Source organism: Lissotriton vulgaris, chromosome 9, assembly GCF_964263255.1.
Source record: "Lissotriton vulgaris chromosome 9, aLisVul1.2, whole genome shotgun sequence".
Taxonomy (NCBI): domain Eukaryota; kingdom Metazoa; phylum Chordata; class Amphibia; order Caudata; family Salamandridae; genus Lissotriton; species Lissotriton vulgaris.
Window position 1 is genome coordinate 631,036,334 of NC_141697.1, and position 20,457 is coordinate 631,056,790.

Genomic DNA, 20,457 nt, shown 5'->3' on the forward strand with positions numbered 1-20,457 from the left:
TAGGACAGCAAGGAACGACGATTTTGTTTACCTTGCGCAGGTCCTGCACTACTCTGTACTTACCACTCGGTTTCTTGATTCCAATTATGGGTGAATTACAAGGACTGCTCATTACCTCCTGTATGATGTTTGCTTTCACTAATCTTTTTATTTCGATGGCAACCCCTGCCTTTACCTCTGCACTCATTTTGTACTGTTTGGTATTTGGGTAAACTTCATCTTCTCTTATAGTTATTTTAATTGGGTCAACATTTGCCATTAATCCTACATCCTTTCCAGTAAAATCCCACACTTCTGGTTTTACTGTCTTTTGGAGCTCTTCAGGTAAGTCTTGTATTGTCAGTCCTTTAATTTCTGAGTCAGGCCTCATTAACATTAATTTGTAAGTTCCATCTTCGTCTGGAGTCTGAATTTCAACGCCTTTTGGTGTGCAAAAGATGGTACAATTCATTTTGCACAACAAATCACGTCCTAATAGGTTCACAGGACTGGAGTCACAGACTACAAATCTGTGCATCTCTTTGAAGTTCCCTATTGTGATCTCCATGGGCTCGGTTACTGGGGTACTAATTAACTGATTAGAAACACCCACTACTTGAATTGCTTCACCTGAGAGGGGTAGGTTTGGGACATCTGCTGTTCTCACAGTAGAACGGGTAGCACCAGTGTCCAACAGAAAGGTGACTTCATTTCCTTCAACCTTTCCTTCAATGTATGGCCCTGACTGGTCTACCGGCAAGGAGGCGCCAAGCACGCACTCCTCATCCTCCCCCCTTAGGCACCGTCAGTAAGGTTCATCACAGAGGAATGTATCATTCAACAGGAATTGCTAAGTTGCTGCATTTCTATCCTCCCTTCCTTCCCAAACCTCTGCTTCCTCACTCTGTTGTGCTCTATTCCTATATTTTGGCCTAGGTGCACGAGGCAACTGTTGCTGCTTTACCTGTTGCTGAGTCTTTCGTGGCCCCTCTTTCTGCACCTGTGGATTCAAATCATTATTGGGCGCGTTACCATTCTGTACCGCTGGACACTCGTCTCTCCAGTGCCCTATCTGTCCGCACCCGTGACTGGGGAACTTCTTTTTGGCCTCCTCTCGGCTCATTTTGACTCTGGGCTTCCCTCCACCCCCAGGGCCTTGATTCTGGGTATTATTATTCATTTTACTTAACTGCTTTTCTTGTTGCTCTGCTAGTTTCACTTGTGCCCACATAACCTTTTCTTTTAATTCTTTCCATTTATTTTCCAGCTCATCTTCACAATACTTGGCGTATTTCAGGACCTCATCTATAGGTTTTGCTTGCCAACAGATTTTATTGTCTTTAATCCACTGTGAAATTTCAGGTCTTAACCCTAACACGGATCGATAAATGAAATGGGTCATGTCCTTCATCTCAATGTTATCTAGTCCACTGTACGTTTTGAGCACCTGTAATAGTCGTTCATAGTATGAATGTACAGTTTCATCACGATTTTGGGTAGTTCTATCTATACGGGTCCAATCAGTTTCTTTAGCAGGCACCTTTCCTTTCAAGTACAGTATTACCTGGTCATACTTTCTCATCACCTCCGCTGAGAGGGCTCCTGTCCTTGGGTCTCTGGCATACTTCTCACTTGGCCAATCAACAGCTATTTTACATTCTGTCCATAAATCTACGGGAACTACAATGTCAAAGAACCCATCTAGATCTTTCAGGAGGCAATTTTGAACTTTAATAAATCTCTCAACATGTCTGTACCATTCTACAGGTTTTTCTCGTAATTTTGGGAAATCATTGGTGAATGACACAATATCATGTCGGGACCATGGAACATGTACATATTTTCCACCTGACACTTCTCCCATAGGATATAATGTTTCTGCCTTGTCAGCTTCTTTTAGGACATATTCAGAGGACACTTGTCTGGATCTAGTGTCTTCCTTTTTCTTTGCCCACCTTGTCTTCCATTTTTCTAGGTCTCCCCATTTCTGTAACAGGTTCAGCAGTTCTCTTATCTGCACCTTTTTCCCTGACACGTTCATGTTTTCTAAGTCTTTGTCAGAAAATTCTGCTCTATAGGGTTTTTGCAATACTTTGGATTTGCTGACATCTATTCCCCCGCCGGAGCGCCCTGTGGTGGTCAATCCGTGGTACTTTCGGAACCCCAAGACTCGTGGTCTCCTGGCTAAGGCTATCGACCTTTATTTCACGGAGAATGTGGGGTCGGTCACATCGGCTGCCACTTTGTGGGAGGCTTTTAAAACTGTCTTGCGGGGTGAGGCCTTAACTCTCATAGCGGAGGCCCGTAGAAACAGGGATGCCGACATGGTGCGTATCGAGGCTGATATCATGGAGTTGGACTCCCGATTGGAGGCGGGCCCTGAGCCTGACTTGTTACATAACCTCTCCCTTTAACAATCGGAGTACCGTGACCTTGCTACCGACGCTGCTCTCGTCCTGGGCAGGGAACAGCAGGGTCGGATTTATGACGTTGGCGACAAGGCCGGGAAGTTGCTGGCCTGGCTTGACAAGAAAGAGAGGGCCAGCCGTGTCGTCCCTGAGGTACTGGGAGAGGATGGAGTGCTAGTCACTTATCCGTGCGCCATTGCTGAGTCCTTTTCGGATTACTTTCAGGACGTTTATGCCTCTGTCTTGGACCGGTCTGAAGCCGATTCGGTTGTTTTCCTTTCTGATATCGATCTCCCATGTTTGTCGGACGCGGAACGAGACGATCTAGACAGGGACATATCCGTTGATGAGGTCACACTTGCAATCCGTTCCTTGAGGTCTGGCAAGGCGCCGGGCCCCAACGGCATTCCGGTAGAACTCTATAAGATTAAACCGGATGTAGTTTCCCCGCATTTGCGTAATATGTTCCTGGAGGCGCGGGAGGCTGGCCTACTTCCCCCTGACCAGAGGTTGGCCACCATCGTGGTCATCCATAAGGAAGGGAAGCCGAGAGACTTGTCTCGATCATATCGTCCCATTTCTCTTTTGAACGCAGAGCCTAAGATTCTTGCCAAAATGCTCGCCAACCGTTTGATTGGCGTCATCGGTGACTTAGTGCACCTGGACCAGTCGGGCTTTATTCCACACCGCAACACTGCTCTTAATCTGTGTCGACTTCACGGTGCCCTGGCTAGGGCCCATACGCTTGAGGAGCCGGCTGTCCTGGCGTCTTTGGATGCCACGATTGCTTTCGACTCCCTAGAGTGGAGTTACCTGTGGGCAGTGTTGGCGAAGCTCGGTTTTGGCCCGGAATTTGTGGGATGGGTCAAACTCTTATATGCCGGACTGCTGGCTAACGTAGCTGTCAATGGCCGAGTTTCCGCGCCTTTTGCTCTTCAGAGGGGCACCAGGCAGGGCTGTCCTTTGTCGCCCCTCCTGTTTGCACTCGCGCTTGAACCACTTGCGGCCCTGTTGCGGGCCCATCCTGACCTACATGGTATCAGATGGGCCCCTGACTTCGAGGACAGAGTCTCACTGTACGCAGATGATATTCTTTTGTACCTCACCTCCCCCTGCAAATCCCTCATTGTGGCCTGTGATGTGCTGCGACTTTTCGGTCGGTACTCCGGCCTAGTTATTAACTGGACCAAGTCACACTTGTATGTCCTGAAAGGGGGAACGCCGCGCCTTCCAAGGGTTGCGGCATACAGGTGGCGAGCCAGGGCTTCAAATATTTGGAAATTTATATCTCCACTAATTCTAAAGCGCGCTATGAGTACAATTTGCTTCCCCCTCTTCTCCGCCTCCGGCGTGATGTGGAGGGATGGCGCAAATTCCCGCTCTCCCTGCTTGGGCGCGCGGCGTTGTTTAAAATGATGTCCTTGCCCAGGTTCCTCTACGCCCTGCAAAATACCCAGGATCTGGTCCCAGCTCGCTACTTTGGCGAGATCGAGAGCCTGCAACGCACCCTACTTTGGGACGACCGCCCTCGCATCGCTATCACGAAGCTTACGCTACCGTGGTACGATGGGGGGATAGCACTACCTGATGTGCGAAGGTATTACTGGGCCTCCCAGTAAGCGGCTATCAACCACGGCCTATACGGTCCAGAGAACAACCCAGTGTATGCCATGGATCGGTGGCTCCTGGGCGGCGGGAATTACTACAGGGCACTCTACTCGAGGTCCCTCGACAGGCGGATGTCTGGTCCAACGAAAACCGCGGTCCATATTTGGAGAGCGATTACTAAGGCGCAGGGATGGAAGGATAGACTGACTAAGGCGACCCCATTGTATGACTCGAACATCCTGGGCAAATTGTGGCATACCAAGGGCTTTTACAAGTGGGATCTGATTGGCATTTCCAGGGTGGAAGATATGTTGCTGCGTGGCGAGGTTAAGACCTTTGCCCAGTTACAAGCGAATTCCAGCTGGGTGAGGCGGAATTCTTCAGATATGCTCAGTTGAGGCATGCCTTGCTGTCCGCCAAACCGGAGGGGGAGGTGATTCCCGACAGCTCCCCTTTGGAGGATAGTGCGCTGGACGGCCATATGCCGGACAGTGCCATTTCACTGTCTTACAAAAAACGTATCAATGTCCGTACAAACCTTCTCCTGGGTGTGAGGGACCAGTGGATGCAAGATGGGATAGAAATTGATGACGAGGATTGGCAGAGTGCGGTATCCTCCCCTAAGGAGGTTGCTATCTCTTCCCGTCTTCGGTTGGTGCAGCTCAAAATCTCGCACAGAGTTTATGTTACTGGTCCCAGACTTGTGCACATGGGCTACTCTGTTGATGGACTTTGTAGGCGCGGCTGTGGCGCCCTCGCCACCTTCATGCACATCCTGTGGGAATGTCCTGCAATAACTTCCTACTGGCGACGCGTGCACTCAATCATGAGCGAGGTGACTGGGGTAGAAGTGCAGGCGGAAGCCAGGAGATGCCTCCTTAACATCTGGGGACCGACAGATCACAACGTGGCCCAGACCCAATGGGTGACCCTTGGCAATATGGTAGCTAAACGGGACATCGCGCAGAAGTGGGGAGCTGCAGCGGCTCCGAAGGTTGTACAGTGGAAGGCCAATATGGATTGGTGTATGTTCCGGGAAAAGACCGTGTATGTTGCCAGGGGTAAGCCTAAAAAGTGGCAGAAACTGTGGGGGGCTTGGAATGAATACAGAGGGGACATTTGCGTGCCCCCAGACCCCGCTCCGCAGGAGGAACGCCTATCGCCGTAGCTTGAGACACCAACTGTAAAACTTTACGTTGCTATCCTGTGTTTTCCTCCCTTCCCATTCCTAGTACTCTCTTCTGTTGGTCATAACTGTGCTCACTGTGCCCTCCTGACCCCCCCACAACGCCTCACTGTTTCTCACATTCCATTGCCTCTTTCTTTATGCCAGTTTTGGCGCTCTTTTTCTTTTTTCCTCATCTCTTCTAAGTTTCTCATATAAAATTTAAAATCAACCTCATTCGTTCTGATGTACTAATTCTTGCACGTTTGTTCTCCTGCTTCGAAATGCTGCCTCGCCTCCGGGATGTCAGGCTGAATAGCTGTGTGCACTGTTTTGCAATAAAGGTTTTTAAAAATTTTAAAAAAAAAAAAAAAGATTGAAGGACTCTCTGTGTACCCCTGAGGGACACGATTCCAGACGTAGACATGACTGTCGAATTCAAATGAGAAAAGGAAATTGCTGTCTGGATGCAATGGGATTGAAAGGAATGCGTGACATAGGTCAATGACGGTAAACCATTCAGCATTCCATGGAATTTGGTACAAGATCATGGCAGGATTTGGTACAATAGGACAGCAAGGAACGACGATTTTGTTTACCTTGCGCAGGTCCTGCACTACTCTGTACTTACCACTCGGTTTCTTGATTCCAATTATGGGTGAATTACAAGGACTGCTCATTACCTCCTGTATGATGTTTGCTTTCACTAATCTTTTTATTTCGATGGCAACCCCTGCCTTTACCTCTGCACTCATTTTGTACTGTTTGGTATTTGGGTAAACTTCATCTTCTCTTATAGTTATTTTAATTGGGTCAACATTTGCCGTTAATCCTACATCCTTTCCAGTAAAATCCCACACTTCTGGTTTTACTGTCTTTTGGAGCTCTTCAGGTAAGTCTTGTATTGTCAGTCCTTTAATTTCTGAGTCAGGCCTCATTAACATTAATTTGTAAGTTCCATCTTCGTCTGGAGTCTGAATTTCAACGCCTTTTGGTGTGCAAAAGATGGTACAATTAATTTTGCACAACAAATCACGTCCTAATAGGTTCACAGGACTGGAGTCACAGACTACAAATCTGTGCATCTCTTTGAAGTTCCCAATTGTGATCTCCATGGGCTCGGTTACTGGGGTACTAATTAACTGATTAGAAACACCCACTACTTGAATTGCTTCACCTGAGAGGGGTAGGTTTGGGACATCTGCTGTTCTCACAGTAGAACGGGTAGCACCAGTGTCCAACAGAAAGGTGACTTCATTTCCATCAACTTTTCCTTCAATGTATGGCCCTGACTGGTCTACCAGCAAGGAGGCGCCAAGCACGCACTCCTCGTCCTCCCCCCTTAGGCACCGTCAGTAAGGTTCATCACAGAGGAATGTATCATTCAACAGGAATTGCTAAGTTGCTGCATTTCTATCCTCCCTTCCTTCCCAAACCTCTGCTTCCTCACTCTGTTGTGCTCTATTCCTATATTTTGGCCTAGGTGCACGAGGCAACTGTTGCTGCTTTACCTGTTGCTGAGTCTTTCATGGCCCCTCTTTCTGCACCTGTGGATTCAAATCATTATTGGGCGCGTTACCATTCTGTACCGCTGGACACTCGTCTCTCCAGTGCCCTATCTGTCCGCACCCGTGACTGGGGAACTTCTTTTTGGCCTCCTCTCGGCTCATTTTGACTCTGGGCTTCCCTCCACCCCCAGGGCCTTGATTCTGGGTATTATTATTCATTTTACTTAACTGCTTTTCTTGTTGCTCTGCTAGTTTCACTTGTGCCCACATAACCTTTTCTTTTAATTCTTTCCATTTATTTTCCAGCTCATCTTCACAATACTTGGCGTATTTCAGGACCTCATCTATAGGTTTTGCTTGCCAACAGATTTTATTGTCTTTAATCCACTGTGAAATTTCAGGTCTTAACCCTAACACGGATCGATAAATGAAATGGGTCATGTCCTTCATCTCAATGTTATCTAGTCCACTGTACGTTTTGAGCACCTGTAATAGTCGTTCATAGTATGAATGTACAGTTTCATCACGATTTTGGGTAGTTCTATCTATACGGGTCCAATCAGTTTCTTTAGCAGGCACCTTTCCTTTCAAGTACAGTATTTTCTGGTCATACTTTCTCATCACCTCCGCTGAGAGGGCTCCTGTCCTTGGGTCTCTGGCATACTTCTCACTTGGCCAATCAACAGCAATTTTACATTCTGTCCATAAATCTACGGGAACTACAATGTCAAAGAACCCATCTAGATCTTTCAGGAGACATTTTTGAACTTTAATAAATCTCTCAACATGTCTGTACCATTCTACAGGTTTTTCTCGTAATTTTGGGAAATCATTGGTGAATGACACAATATCATGTCGGGACCATGGAACATGTACATATTTTCCACCTGGCACTTCTCCCATAGGATATAATGTTTCTGCCTTGTCAGCTTCTTTTAGGACATATTCAGAGGACACTTGTCTGGATCTAGTGTCTTCCTTTTTCTTTGCCCACCTTGTCTTCCATTTTTCTAGGTCTCCCCATTTCTGTAACAGGTTCAGCAATTCTCTTATCTGCACCTTTTTCCCTGACACGTTCATGTTTTCTAAGTCTTTGTCAGAAAATTCTGCTCTATAGGGTTTTTGCAATACTTTGGATTTGCTGACATCTATTCCCATATTAGCTGCGGTGTCCATTAGCTTCTCATGGAACACTCTGGTGTTTCTAGTAATACTCTCACAGATGAACAGTAGCTCTTCCTCGTAATGGTGTTCAGCCTGTCTAATCCCACATTCCCAGCCATCAGTTCTTCCAATTCTATTCTTAATTTGTAAATATCTAATGGTTTTGGCTGAGGATTTATCTTTTCTAATTCTCGGGTCCATCGATCTATTTCTTCGGGAGTCACTACTGTGGCACTTCGAGTACCTGAAGCTGACTCTATCAGGACCTCTCTTGCACTAGTCTGAGTGTTCTTTCTCGGTGCACTGCCTTTCGGTTCCCTTATGGGCAAATCCATCAGGGAAATTACAGACTCGCACTCACTTGCCTGATCATCAACTATAAAAGGCTCTTTTCTTGGCTGCACTACAGCTGGAGTAATAACTGGAGTCTTTGGACTAGTCTGTCTATCCCCATAAAGGAGGCCTATAGTTACTGGAATTGTCAGGGCTTCAGGACTTGAATTCAACTGGGATATTTTCTGAAGGAGTTCACTTCTCTGCTTAGCTAAGGCTTCTCTTTCTCGGTCCTGTAAAACCTTTTCCATAGAGGTTTCATGTACTATTTGTGGAATTAAAGGTGGATAAAGATTCGGGGCAGTTGGAATGGTCGTTCTTGGTCCCTCACCACAGGACGGTCTATAACATGGAACAGTTGTATCGGGCATGCTCATTCCATCTTTACCACTAGGCCTATAACCTGTTCCTGCCGTATCAGATGCACTGGCTCTTCTATTGCTGGAAGGCCTAAAGAATGGATTTTTTTAACTCAAGGACCTAGATTCCTCATCATATGGCGGTGGATTTTTCATTAATAAATCCTCCAAATATTAATCTTCCGAATCCTCCGCAGTCATTAAGTGTCTGGTTTTCGCTGTCCTTTTCCCTCCTATGGGTTCGTCTACAGCACGTACTGGAAATAGTCCTTCTACCACCTTATTCTGGCTCCACTGTTTCAATTTTTTCTCTTGGGTCTCCCTCTGATTCTTCGGATAAAATTTCGCTAACCCTTTATCCATTCTGGGTCTGTCTCTCTCAAAGGCCTCAATCTCCCATTCTTCTAGGGCCTCATATTGTGTCAGTCTTGGTCTGGGGTGTAAGTCATTCATTCGGGTCCTCAAATTAAACAAAATTCAACCATTAAAGGTACCATCTAAAGGAAAAGCTAAAACTCCGTCATCTTTATTATATTCCACCCAATTTTCCAACCATACACAGGTATGATACCCTTTGTCAAACATCATAAACGGTGCGGGAGTATTAGGTGGCGGAATGAATACACCTTCTCTAGTTTTTATGGGCTTATCTTTCTTGAAATAATTTTTGACTCTGTCTGCGAAAGTTTTTCTCTTGCTTCCGTACATTCCTTCTAATCTACGACCTTTCCACTGACCTTTCGCAAACCCTAAGTACCTAGGATCAGGCCGAGTCTCGGGATTAAGCGAATACCACATATACCTCGTAAAACCTAACTCGGGCTTAAAGTACGTACTTTTGTTTACACATTTTTCCACTATAAGCAAGACTGTAGCCACAGCATTCAAAGGAAAAAACCTGGACTGGAGCAGTACACCATGCATTGATCTGAGAAGCGTGGTAGCTATATATGGATAGATCAGGGTTAATCTACTGCAGCATAAGCCAACTACATATATCAACAGATCATGGGATCAGTTATGCAGAACGTGCACAGTCAAAGGGTTTAGTTTTAAAGCTTTTGAACATCATTCTGCAGCTCGCGCTGGGTCAGAGATGGCTGTCTCGGCCATGCCCACAGAAAATGTTTCTTTATTCAACACTATTCACACAATAGAAGGTTGATCTTGTAACTTTTATGAATATGCTAAGGGGTTTGCTATGCAACACATACAGAAACTGTGTGTTAGATTTACATTTCAGTTCCAGGGTTTAGTTTCTGTTCCTCATATACAAACCAAAGGATTGGTGCTATAGGTTTTAGCAATTATACAGGTCGGGAGGGTAATTCTTCTTTAACCTTTGAAGTGAGGTGTTGCTTCTGCAAAACTAGCAGTAACGAAGATACACCAAGTAGTTCCTACGTATCATGCACTAAGTGATTAAGTGGATAAACACACAGGGGCAGATTTACCGCTTCTGGTGCATCCCTGCAAATAAGCAGGGATGCGCCAAGAAAGATGCGTCACGCAAAACTACCCATGCGCCACCATGGATGCGCCGCATTTACAATGCAGCGCACCATGGCGCACGGATAGGCAGATGCGTGATGGATCTGCCGGCGTAAGGTTGGCGCAGTGCGAGAGTCATGTCGCGGGCGCGACGCAACTCCAGCACCGTTCCAACCCGGCCTATCTCCAACATGCTGTGTCACGCTTTACACCTGCTTCAAGCAGGCGCAAGGTTTTGACGCAGCGGCGTCGTAAATGTGACTGAGTGAAATCTTGTAGATTTCACTGCATCACTTTTCCGAGGCTTTCCTCTGACGGAATGCCCACACAGCGACGTAATGCCCACATGAAACATGATGCAGGTTTCATGTGGCGCAGTGTTTACAACGTGACACATCTGCCTAGATGCGTCACGTTGTAAATAAGTAACAACGTGGCGCATGGTTTACACCGCCACTGCATCACAAAAGTGACGCAACGGCAGCGTAAAAGTGTCCTAAGGGGGTTGTAAATCCACCCCACAGAAGGGAAGTTCTTTACATGGCAAATAAGTGATATTAATAACGCTTGTAAAGCTGTCATGGGAGTTTAAGCTCTTCTGGAGAGTGTTAATCCACATCCTTCATGCCCAAGGAAAAAAGGAGGCTGTCACGCAACCATCCTTGGCCTTCTCATATCAGCACACTTCTCAAACGCCCATGTCTTCCTTCACTTCATTAACGACATGACAGATTTATGCTTCCCGCTGATCTCCGGCCCCTTCCCTTATTGCCTATTTGTCTGATATCGACATACGCGTTTATTCAAAGCATTATTCCGTAAATTAACTCCCCTCTTTCACGTGCAACTTGGAAAGAAAAATGTATGGGTGTCCTTCTGGGTAGGTTCTACTCCAATGCTTGCTTCCTTTTTTTGCACAGGATGCACATCCGTTGACCTTGGCTCCAGGAGAAATGTGGCGCTGGATAAAGCCTTGGCACCAGATACATGTTTATACTGCTGGCACTGTGAATGATAGCTTGCTGTTACTACTTTTTCACGATTCTCTTAAATGCCTGGGATAGCAGAAGCGGCATCACCCACTGTTTGACGTTAATGACATTATAAGAAATACCATCAGGGGCGTGGCTTGGGCGCCGATGGCGATGGTCGCCTGAGAGCTCGGCTCCGGGACTGAGCCCGGAATTATCCTGAACATCGGAGGCTGAGGGGCACCTCAGACCCCGCATTCGGTTGAGCGAGGCGACGACACCCTGCCGAGGGCCCTGGTGGAGTTTGGACGGAGGTGGCTTTGAAGAAATGCCGAAGTTTGCGGAGTGGCGGAGTGCGACCCAATATGGCGCCCGGACCCCTTTGTCCCCTTGATCGAACCTACGGAGTTGAGGAGGTCTCGCGGGTGTCGCCCGGCACCCGGCTTCACCAGCCTCAGTTGTTTTAGACATTGGACATTGGCTGGTTCGGACCCTCTACAGCGGGACCATACTCGATTAGACGACCGGGCGGGTGCCCACGCGTTAGAGGGCACCGGGCACGGGTGCACTCAGTTCTAGGCAGTGGTCGGCACCGTGACTCCGCAACTAGCTGCGAGTTCCTGGCCACCCCAACTACATGGATGGCGCGACACTCGGGCGCCACAGGACAACCGGGGGAGTTGGTGGCCCTTGCCCCGGAGCTATAGTGGGTGAACGGGCCTGCCCGACTCGGAGACGGGTGTCTCCGCCCCCTTATCGGTGCCCTCGGACGCCGTGGCGGTGGCGTGAGCCGAAACGGCGGAGTCTCCACAGGTTCTGGAGAAGGAGATCGCCCATTCCGGACTGGAGGGCGAAATCCCGGGAAAGTCGTGCTGGACACTTGCACACGGAGGCGACTACTCCGGGACCTTTGCGGAGAGCCCCTGGCAGCATGGGGAAACCTAAAGGAGCCAAGGGATCCAGCCAGGCCACCTCGGACTCTGAGGCCCAGGACAAGGAAGAACATGGAGATCCTAAACGACCTGGTGGCGCACCACTCCAGCAACAATTCGACCGTGTACTGGAAGCCATAGAGGCAACTCGGTCGGCCCTACAACAGGACATTGCCCAGGTGGCGACTGGCCTGGGCCTCCTTAGGGCAGACCATGGTAAACTCTCAGACCGGGTCAAGGAGGTGGAGAGCACGGTGAAGACTATCGAACCGGCGCAGAGAACCCTGGCTGCGACGATAAAGGATGCCATGTCCCGAATCGAGACCCTCGAACGGAGGGCGGAGGATGCGGAAGGCCGAAACAGGAGGAATAACATTCGGGTAGTGGGCCTGCCGGAAAAGGTTGAGGAAGGCGATATGGTGCGCTACCTGGAGACCTGGCTCCGAGACACGGTGGTCCCGGAGGGCCTGTCCTCCTTTTACACTCTAGAACGGGCCCACAGAGTTCCAGCGCGGCCCCCACAGCAGGGACGAGCCCCGAGGCCGGTGGTGGCGCGGTTGCTACATTTCCGGGACAGAGACCTGATCCTAAATGCCGCCAGACACAATGGCCCGTTCCAGGTTGCAAACAGCCAGGTGAATATCTTCCCTGACTATACCTACGAGACGCAGCGCAAGCGGTTCTCCTTCCTGGCGGTTAAGCGTGAACTCAGGAGTGAGGGCATCCAATATTCACTCCTATTTCCCGCGAGGCTCCGAGTCATTGTCGACGACAAAACCCAGTTCTTCGACACCCCGGAGGAGGTCTGTGACTGGCTCGAACTGTACCGAACAGGGAAGGATGGTTATAACGCCTCGACCCATCAGGCGGAGGAGCCGGAACAAAGGAGGCGATCTAAAAGGGTCAGGAACCGCCGCGGCCGCACGGGAGGACCCTCGACAGCGGAGACATCATCTGAGCGGAGGGGAGTGTTGGAAGTTCTGTCGGAACTGTCGGGAGCAAGGGGCGAAGACATCGAAGAGGAGGAAGAAAACCCGGGTGCTCAGGGGGCACCATCGGACTCGGAAGACTCAGTGGCAGACAGTACCCACACACCGGTGATCACACCGAAATCGGTGGAGGACCTTTTGGACGGACAAGGGTAATGGGATAGGTTGCCTTGTTTTGGGTGGGGGCCCGGCAGGGGGGAGGCGGCTGCCGTTCTTTATTGCTGACAATGGAAGAGGGAGGGTTGGGAGGCTTCTACTCTTGCCCCGAAAGATTTTGACACAGGGGGGGCTTATTATAGTCCTGGTAGCCTGGGCGACGAGGGCCCACTGCCTCCGCTCAGCCCGCACCTGGCCCATAAGGCCTTCCTACGGTGGCGACCGTAGGACTAGTGGGGTTTTTGTGGTTGTTCTCCGTAGGAGTTTGGATGGGATCTAGATGGTGCAGTTTGGGTCCTGTTCTGGGGTGGTTGGGAGGGGGTTTTGTTGGTTTTTGGGGGGTTTGGTTCTGGTTGGGGAAAATGGCCGCCGACAGCGCTGGGAGGATTGATGTTTTTTCTTTGTGGGGACCCGGACGGGGAGACTGTGCAAGAACACTTTGGGACAATGGCTGATGTTGCTAACTTGAAATGTATTACTTGGAACGTGAGGGGGCTTCACACTATGTCTAGGCGTCACAAGGTCCACGCTTATTTAGTGCGTAGGGGAGTGCAAATGGCGCTGCTGCAGGAAACGCATCTGAACAAGGCGGAAGGGGCGGCGCTTCAGCGTAGGTGGCGAGGGCAGGTCTTTTCCACGGCGTACTCTGCTTATGCCAGGGGGGGCGCTAATATGGATCAGGGCAGGAGTCCCCTTCCAGGTCACGAGGACAGTGTTGGACCCAGAGGGGCGCTTCGTGGCCATATCAGGCACGCTAGGAGGGAGGGACTTGAATGTTTGCTGTGTGTATGCCCCTAATGTGGACCAGACTGCCTTCCTTTCCGGGTTATCGGGCTCGTTGGCCCACTTTTTCACCGGTCCCCTCCTGCTGGGGGGAGACTTTAACTCCGTGGTAGATGTAGACATAGACCGCTCGCATCCCCCGCTTCCCGACTCCCCGGTCCGGCGGACGGCTAAGGGCCGTCAAGATTGGCAGACCCGCTGGGGTTTGACGGACATCTGGAGGGCGCATCACCCCGCGTCTAGAGATTATTCATACTTTTCGAGCCTTCATGAGCTGCATGTCAGACTGGATGGCTTTCTTGGTTCGTCCGAATTAGTCTCGGCAGCGGTCCGATCGGAGTATTTATCGCGGACCATTTCGGACCATAACCCCCTCCTGCTGGACATTCGCTGGTTCCCTGGGACGCCAGCGGTACCCACCTGGAAGATGCGCCCTGAGATCCTCGAGGACAGTGTCTTCAAGGCAGACCTAGGGGAGAGAATCACGGATTATTTTGCATCCAACGGCGGTTCCGCGAGTACTAGGGCGTTCGAATGGGACGCTTTCAAGGTGGTGGTGAGGGGGTACTGTATCTCTAAGAAGGTGGGCATCCGGCGTGTTATCCTGGCTGATTTAGACGCAGCGGACCGAACGCTCCGCGAGCTCGAAATTAGCCGACCCGGACACCCGGAATTGCAAACACAAACGGTAGAGGCGAGGGAGAAGGTGGCGGTGGAGGTCGAACGGCTCCGCTGTTTCGATTATAAGGCCTACACGGTCCGATCTATAGCGGAGGGCGACAGATCGAGCGCGTTACTGGCGTGGTTGGCCAACCCTACGCGCCAGTCCCAAACGACGACTAGGATGCGTAGGGCAGATGGGACCGAGGTGTGCACCCAACCGGAGATTCTTAATTGCTTCCGGCATTATTACGAATGTTTATACCGCAGTCGCTCCGCGCGTGACCCAGACCGGCTTGATAACTATCTTCGCCCGCTGGAACTCCGCACAGTGGAACAAGAAGTGGCAGACACCCTGGGATCTGACATAGGCTTGGGGGAGATCCGCGGGGCCATCAAACGGATGGCGAGGAACAAGACCCCGGGCCTAGATGGCCTGCCGGTGGAGTTCTATGCAGCTTATGCTGACCTCCTGGCCCCTCGTTTACTGGTGGTCTACAGGGAGGCGAAGAGGCTGGGTCGCCTCCCCGGCTCGATGTGTGAGGCGTTGGTGGTTCCTCTCCTCAAGCCAGGCCGAGACTCGTCTGACCCGGGGTCCTACCGTCCCCTCTCAATGCTGACGGTGGACTACAAAATATTGAGCAGCATCTTGGCCTCGAGGCTGTTAGGACAAATGGGCTCCCTAGTACACGAGGACCAAGCCGGTTTCATCCCACGGCGAAATACGACCATGAACATCCGAAGGTTGTTTCGCTTGCTTGGGGAACCATTCGTGGATGCCCCGTCCCCGGTAGTTTTGTCGGTGGACCTGGAGAAGGCGTTTGATAGCCTGGAGTGGGACTACTTAAGCGCGGTATTGCGGAAATTCGGCCTCGGGGAGGGATTTATCAAATGGACAGCAGTTCTTTACGCTTCCGCTTCAGCCAGGGTTAGATCGGGCCCTTTGATTTCATCGCGATATCCGGTGGAGCGTGGCACGCGGCAAGGGTGCTCCTTATCCCCGCTTCTTTTTGCACTAGCGGTGGAGCCACTAGCGATGCATCTTCGCTCGGGAGCCCACTATACGGGCTTATGGACAGCGGCGGGCCCTCATTACGTCTCGCTCTATGCGGACGACCTGTTGCTCTTCCTGGAGGATCCGGTCGACGCATTACGGGGAGCGGAATTAGCGCTAACGGAGTTCGGAGACGTCTCAGGCCTACGAGTGAACTGGTCTAAGACCTGCCTCTTCCCGATGCGTAGGGGTGTCCCCACTCCGGCGCTAAGTAGGGAGATCAGATGGGAACCCGACTGCTTTAAATACCTTGGGGTATTTGTGTACCACGACCAGCCCGACCTCCTAGATGGAAACATTGCCCGTTGCATACGAGCACTCCGAGGCAGCATGGATTTTTGGGCCACGCTGCCGCTCTCCGTGGCAGGACGCATCGCCCTGCTCAAAATGGTGGCGCTCCCCCGACTATTGTATTACTTTCGGACTTTGCCGATCTGGGTCCCACCGGCTACGTTTCGCCGCTTGCGTTCTATGGTGGTCGGGTTCCTTTGGGGCACGGGCCGGCGGCGGGTGGCCCTCAATACCCTGATGAGGCCGAAGGACGAAGGGGGGCTCGCTGTGCCGGACTTTGAGAAGTATTACCTAGCGGCGCAGCTCCAGACATACACCCAGGAGATAGCCAGGGAGTTCAGAGGCCCGGAAGACGGTAGAGGGACGGGTATAGCCAGGCACGTCCTCTCCTTTATCGCGCTGCGACAGCGTTTAGTCCTTCGGGACCTGTCGATGGAGGAGCGGACTATCCGACTCTGTTGGAATCGGGCTCATAACAGAGGTCACCTGCGGACCCCATATGCACCTGAAATACCATTGGGGATGCTGACGGCCCTCCCCCATGGAGGAGACTGGTCGCGACTGGCGGACTGGGAGGATTCGGGTTTACAGCTCGTCGGGGACCTATATGAGGACGGAGTGCTCCTGTCCTTTCAGGATCTCATTGACCGCTTTGGGATCCCCCGGGGCGACTTTCTGCTGCACTCGGCCATTGTGCGAGTGATCCAGGCGCACTGGCAAAACGGGCTAGAGGAACCTCAGTTGTCTCAGGTGTGCCAATATGTAATGATGTCGGCGGGCACAGTGAAGGCGGTCACTTGCCTTTACGGCAGGCTGATTACCGAGGGGTTGGTCCCTCTCACCACACTGAAGTCCCGCTGGGAAGAGGATATCGGTAGGGAGATCCCGGAGACGACCTGGTCCCAGCTGGTGAGGCGAGCATGGAAGGGTGCACGTAGCGCCCGTTTCCAACTGGTCCACTACTATGTTCTCCATAGGGCGTACCTGACCCCGGTTAAGATCAGGCGTTATTTTGCCACGGCCTCGGCGGAATGCCCTAGGTGCCCCGCTCAGGAGGCGGACCTCCTACACATGCTATGGGCCTGTCCCGGATTGACGTCCTACTGGCAGGAGGTGGCGGCGACTTTAGAAGAGGTGACGGGGAGGCACTTATAGTTCGATGCGGCGGTAGGGCTACTGCACTGGTTTCCCCATACCCCCCGGAATAAAATCACCAGTAAATTTATAGACCTGGGGCTCCTACTGGCTAAGCGAGAGGTGACCAGGAACTGGAAGGCACGTGCTGGTCCTACGGGCAGCAGATGGCACGGTGAACTTTTGAAATGGGCGGCGGGTGAGAGCGCGCTGCGATATCAGTTGGCTTGGAGGCAAAGCAATGAGAAGGCGCAGGAGGCCGCGTTAGAATGGGAAACGCTGGTGCAGGCCCTCAGGGATTATTGTACCCCCAGCGACTCCGAAAGCGAAGAAGCAACTAGACCTGAGTCCCGTTAGACACTAGCATTAACAGCACTATTACCTTCCCCGTGGGTCAAGCAGTGGATCCTATAGTGATAAGCTCCCTGGCGCTGATGGCGGGGGGGGGGGCGAGGGGGGAGTTTCACAATGACTGGAAGTTTGAGGGGGGGGTATCTTTTTGGGGGTTGGGGTTTGTTTAGAAAAGCAGATGACGGACAGTGTGTTATCCGGACCAGCTCCAGCATCCTACTGACCCCAGCTACATTCGCCGCCCAACCCCAGGAATATGGGCCGCTTGGCTGTATAGCGATGCTATGGAAGGGGGTCGGTGGGCTATATCTTGTAAGAGTTGGCTATAATATGATGCTGGTCGTTACTGTATTGTTGTACTGATTCCTGCAATAAAAATATATTTAAAAAAAAAAAAAATAAGAAATACCATCATACGAGAGTTAGCCAGACATGTTCTGGGTGGACTCAAGGGGATTCTTCCTTGAGAACACTTTAGAAAGAAATTGGGTTATAAAGTGCGTTTTTCACATAAATCACCAAAGAAGCCACATGTTCTTAAAGGGCTTTCGTTAAATCTTCAAATCTTTTCATTGTGTGCCCAGCCAATAAACCCTGATGCGGCTCAGACGTTGACTCTGTTTTTTTAAACGTTGTTCTTGATGCCCCTTAATTTAAAATAATTACCTACATTGTGCTAGAGCCAGATTTTTGTCATTGGTGCCCTTCATACACCATGAGTGCCCCTAATGCCAAAAATTACATGAATATGCCTGTTCCCGAAAATTTCAATGAATGCCATGTAAATGTCATGGTTGTCCATTATGTCAAAATAACCTCTAGTATCTGAGGTCCAGCGTTTTGTCATGGTTGCACCCCTAATATGCCACGATTTTCCTCTCTAATGACATGAAAAACCTCCAATGCGCCAGGGCCAGTATTTTTCCTTATGCCAAGAATCGCCGCTAGAATGCCAACCCTAGTGCTTTCCATGGGTGCTGAATTATACCAAGACATACCACTAGTAAGTCAGTATCACTATTTTGTGACAGGTGCATGTCATGCTTAGAATTATCTGCAACATGCCAGTAACAGTATTTTACAATGACCGCCTCCTTACACCAAGAATGACCTTCAGAGTACTAGGGCAATGGCAGACTCACAAGGGTAGCACTAATTCTCACTCACTGTGACTAATTTAAGCTTACTTAATGAGACTCTGTCACACTTATTCTCCCTCACCTTCTGTCACTCAATTCCATTCATGTACACAAAGACTCACATGTACATACGTGCACACTCAGACACAGACGCTGTCTTTCTCACGCAAACTAACTCTCAACTGCAAACAAGCACACAACCTACATTTAAAAGTATTTTTTTCTTCTTACATGACCTGCTAAAGTCTTGTTCCATCTCCTGGTGCTTTATTTTATAATACAATCATAGTGACTAATGACCCCTAAATGGCGTACCTGTGCATTTTATGTAAATGTATTGATTAAGCATAGATAGCAAAAACCAAATTGTCCCTATGCAGCCTCATACTGCATTTTGGGACCACACCAACTGTGAGACAGGGAATATGCTGAGACCGAGAATCTGTATGGTATGATATGGTATTGTATGTTATGCTATGACATGATGTATGGCACGGTATGGTAGATTCTATAGGGCCTTATTTATGAGAAATGACGCATCGCTGCGTGAAAGCAGCGATGCGTCACTTCTCAGTGCGCACTCCTTGCGTCATGATTGATGCGTCATATTTATAATATGATGCATCATGTCGCAAGGAGTTACAGATACGTCAGTATTTCTGACGTATCCGTAGGCGCAAAAGTGACGCATTGCTGGTGTGTGTCACAAAACTGACGCAACTCCAGCAATGTGTACTTTCACATGGGCAAGTCCCATGGGCCTCATTTATGAGAAATGACTCATCGCTGCGTGAAAGCAGCGATGCGTCACTTCTCTGTGTGCACTGCTTGCGTCATGATTGATGCATCATATTTACAATATGATGCATCATGGCGCAAGGAGTTACAGATAAGTCAGTATTTCTGACGTATCTGTAGGCGCAAAAGTGACGCATTGCTGGTGTGTGTCACAAAAGTGACGCAACTCCAGCAATGTGTACTTTCACATGGGCAAGTCCCATGTTGTTAGTGCCTGCGTCAGTCTTACGCCTGCTATGAAGCAGGGGTAAGATTTTGACGCATTAGCGGCCAAGAAATGGCGCAGTGAAATCTTATAGATTTCACTGCGTCACTTCCATGACCCTTTCTTGCGTCAATAACGTCCCCCTTGCATACATTATACCTGGTGCAGGTATAATGTGGCGCAGGGGTTTACTAAGTGACGCATCTACCTAGATGCGTCACTTTGTAAATATGGCGCAACAAGGCACATTTTTGTGACGCACCGGCGGCGTAAAAGTGACGCACAGCCTCATAAATGAGGCCCTATAGTGCTTACTTTCCCTGACGCGATGCTGAAGTGATTTTCAAAGGAACCCACGTGTTCATTATTTAGTCATGCTGAAGTGTTAGTTTGTCATACGGTTTTAATGCTGTTGTATGCATTTTACTATACATGTTTATGCACATTTATTGTGCGGTTCCTTATATATGCAGTTCCTTTTATGGCGTTTAAAGTTCCATATTTTGAGTTGTAGGGGATGCTCCATACTGGGAACTTTGCCACTATATTGTATTGTATTCAGTCTCTCTCCAAGGAGATGCTGAAGAGGTTTGTGAACTAGTAGAAAGTGGATGATTGAACTTAGAAAGAATGGCAATGATCTAATGTCTCCTTTTTTCGGAAGAGCGAGTTTACCTTCAAAAATATCTACTTCTTTACTCGTTGCAGATGTACAATATCTACTCAGATATCATGGACTACCTCCCAGGAGAACACCAACGCATTTTTACCAACTTTAACAAGATATCAGAAGTGATTCTAGGTGAAATGAAATCTCATTTGGAAACACACGATCCCAATTGTCCCAGGGACTACATGGACTGTTTCATCACCAAGATAGCGGAGGTAGGAAGTAATATTTGGTTCAACAAAAGACAAAGGTAGGAATTACTGGGAGAAACTTAAAAATTAAATTATATTTGCAGATAATATCTAGCCA

General features: G+C 49.6%; 1 protein-coding gene across 4 annotated transcripts in view; it reads left to right on the plus strand.

The window, feature by feature from the left end:
* LOC147691995 (cytochrome P450 2F3-like) overlaps window positions 1–20,457 on the plus strand; it is a 556,138-nt gene that overhangs the window by 451,136 nt on the left and 84,545 nt on the right. For all 4 annotated transcript variants that reach the window (XM_086938287.1, XM_086938286.1, XM_086938290.1 and 1 more), the window contains one exon: window positions 20,187–20,363. In XM_086938287.1, the coding sequence (XP_086794413.1) occupies window positions 20,187–20,363 (177 nt within the window). The remainder of the gene's footprint in view (window positions 1–20,186; window positions 20,364–20,457) is intronic.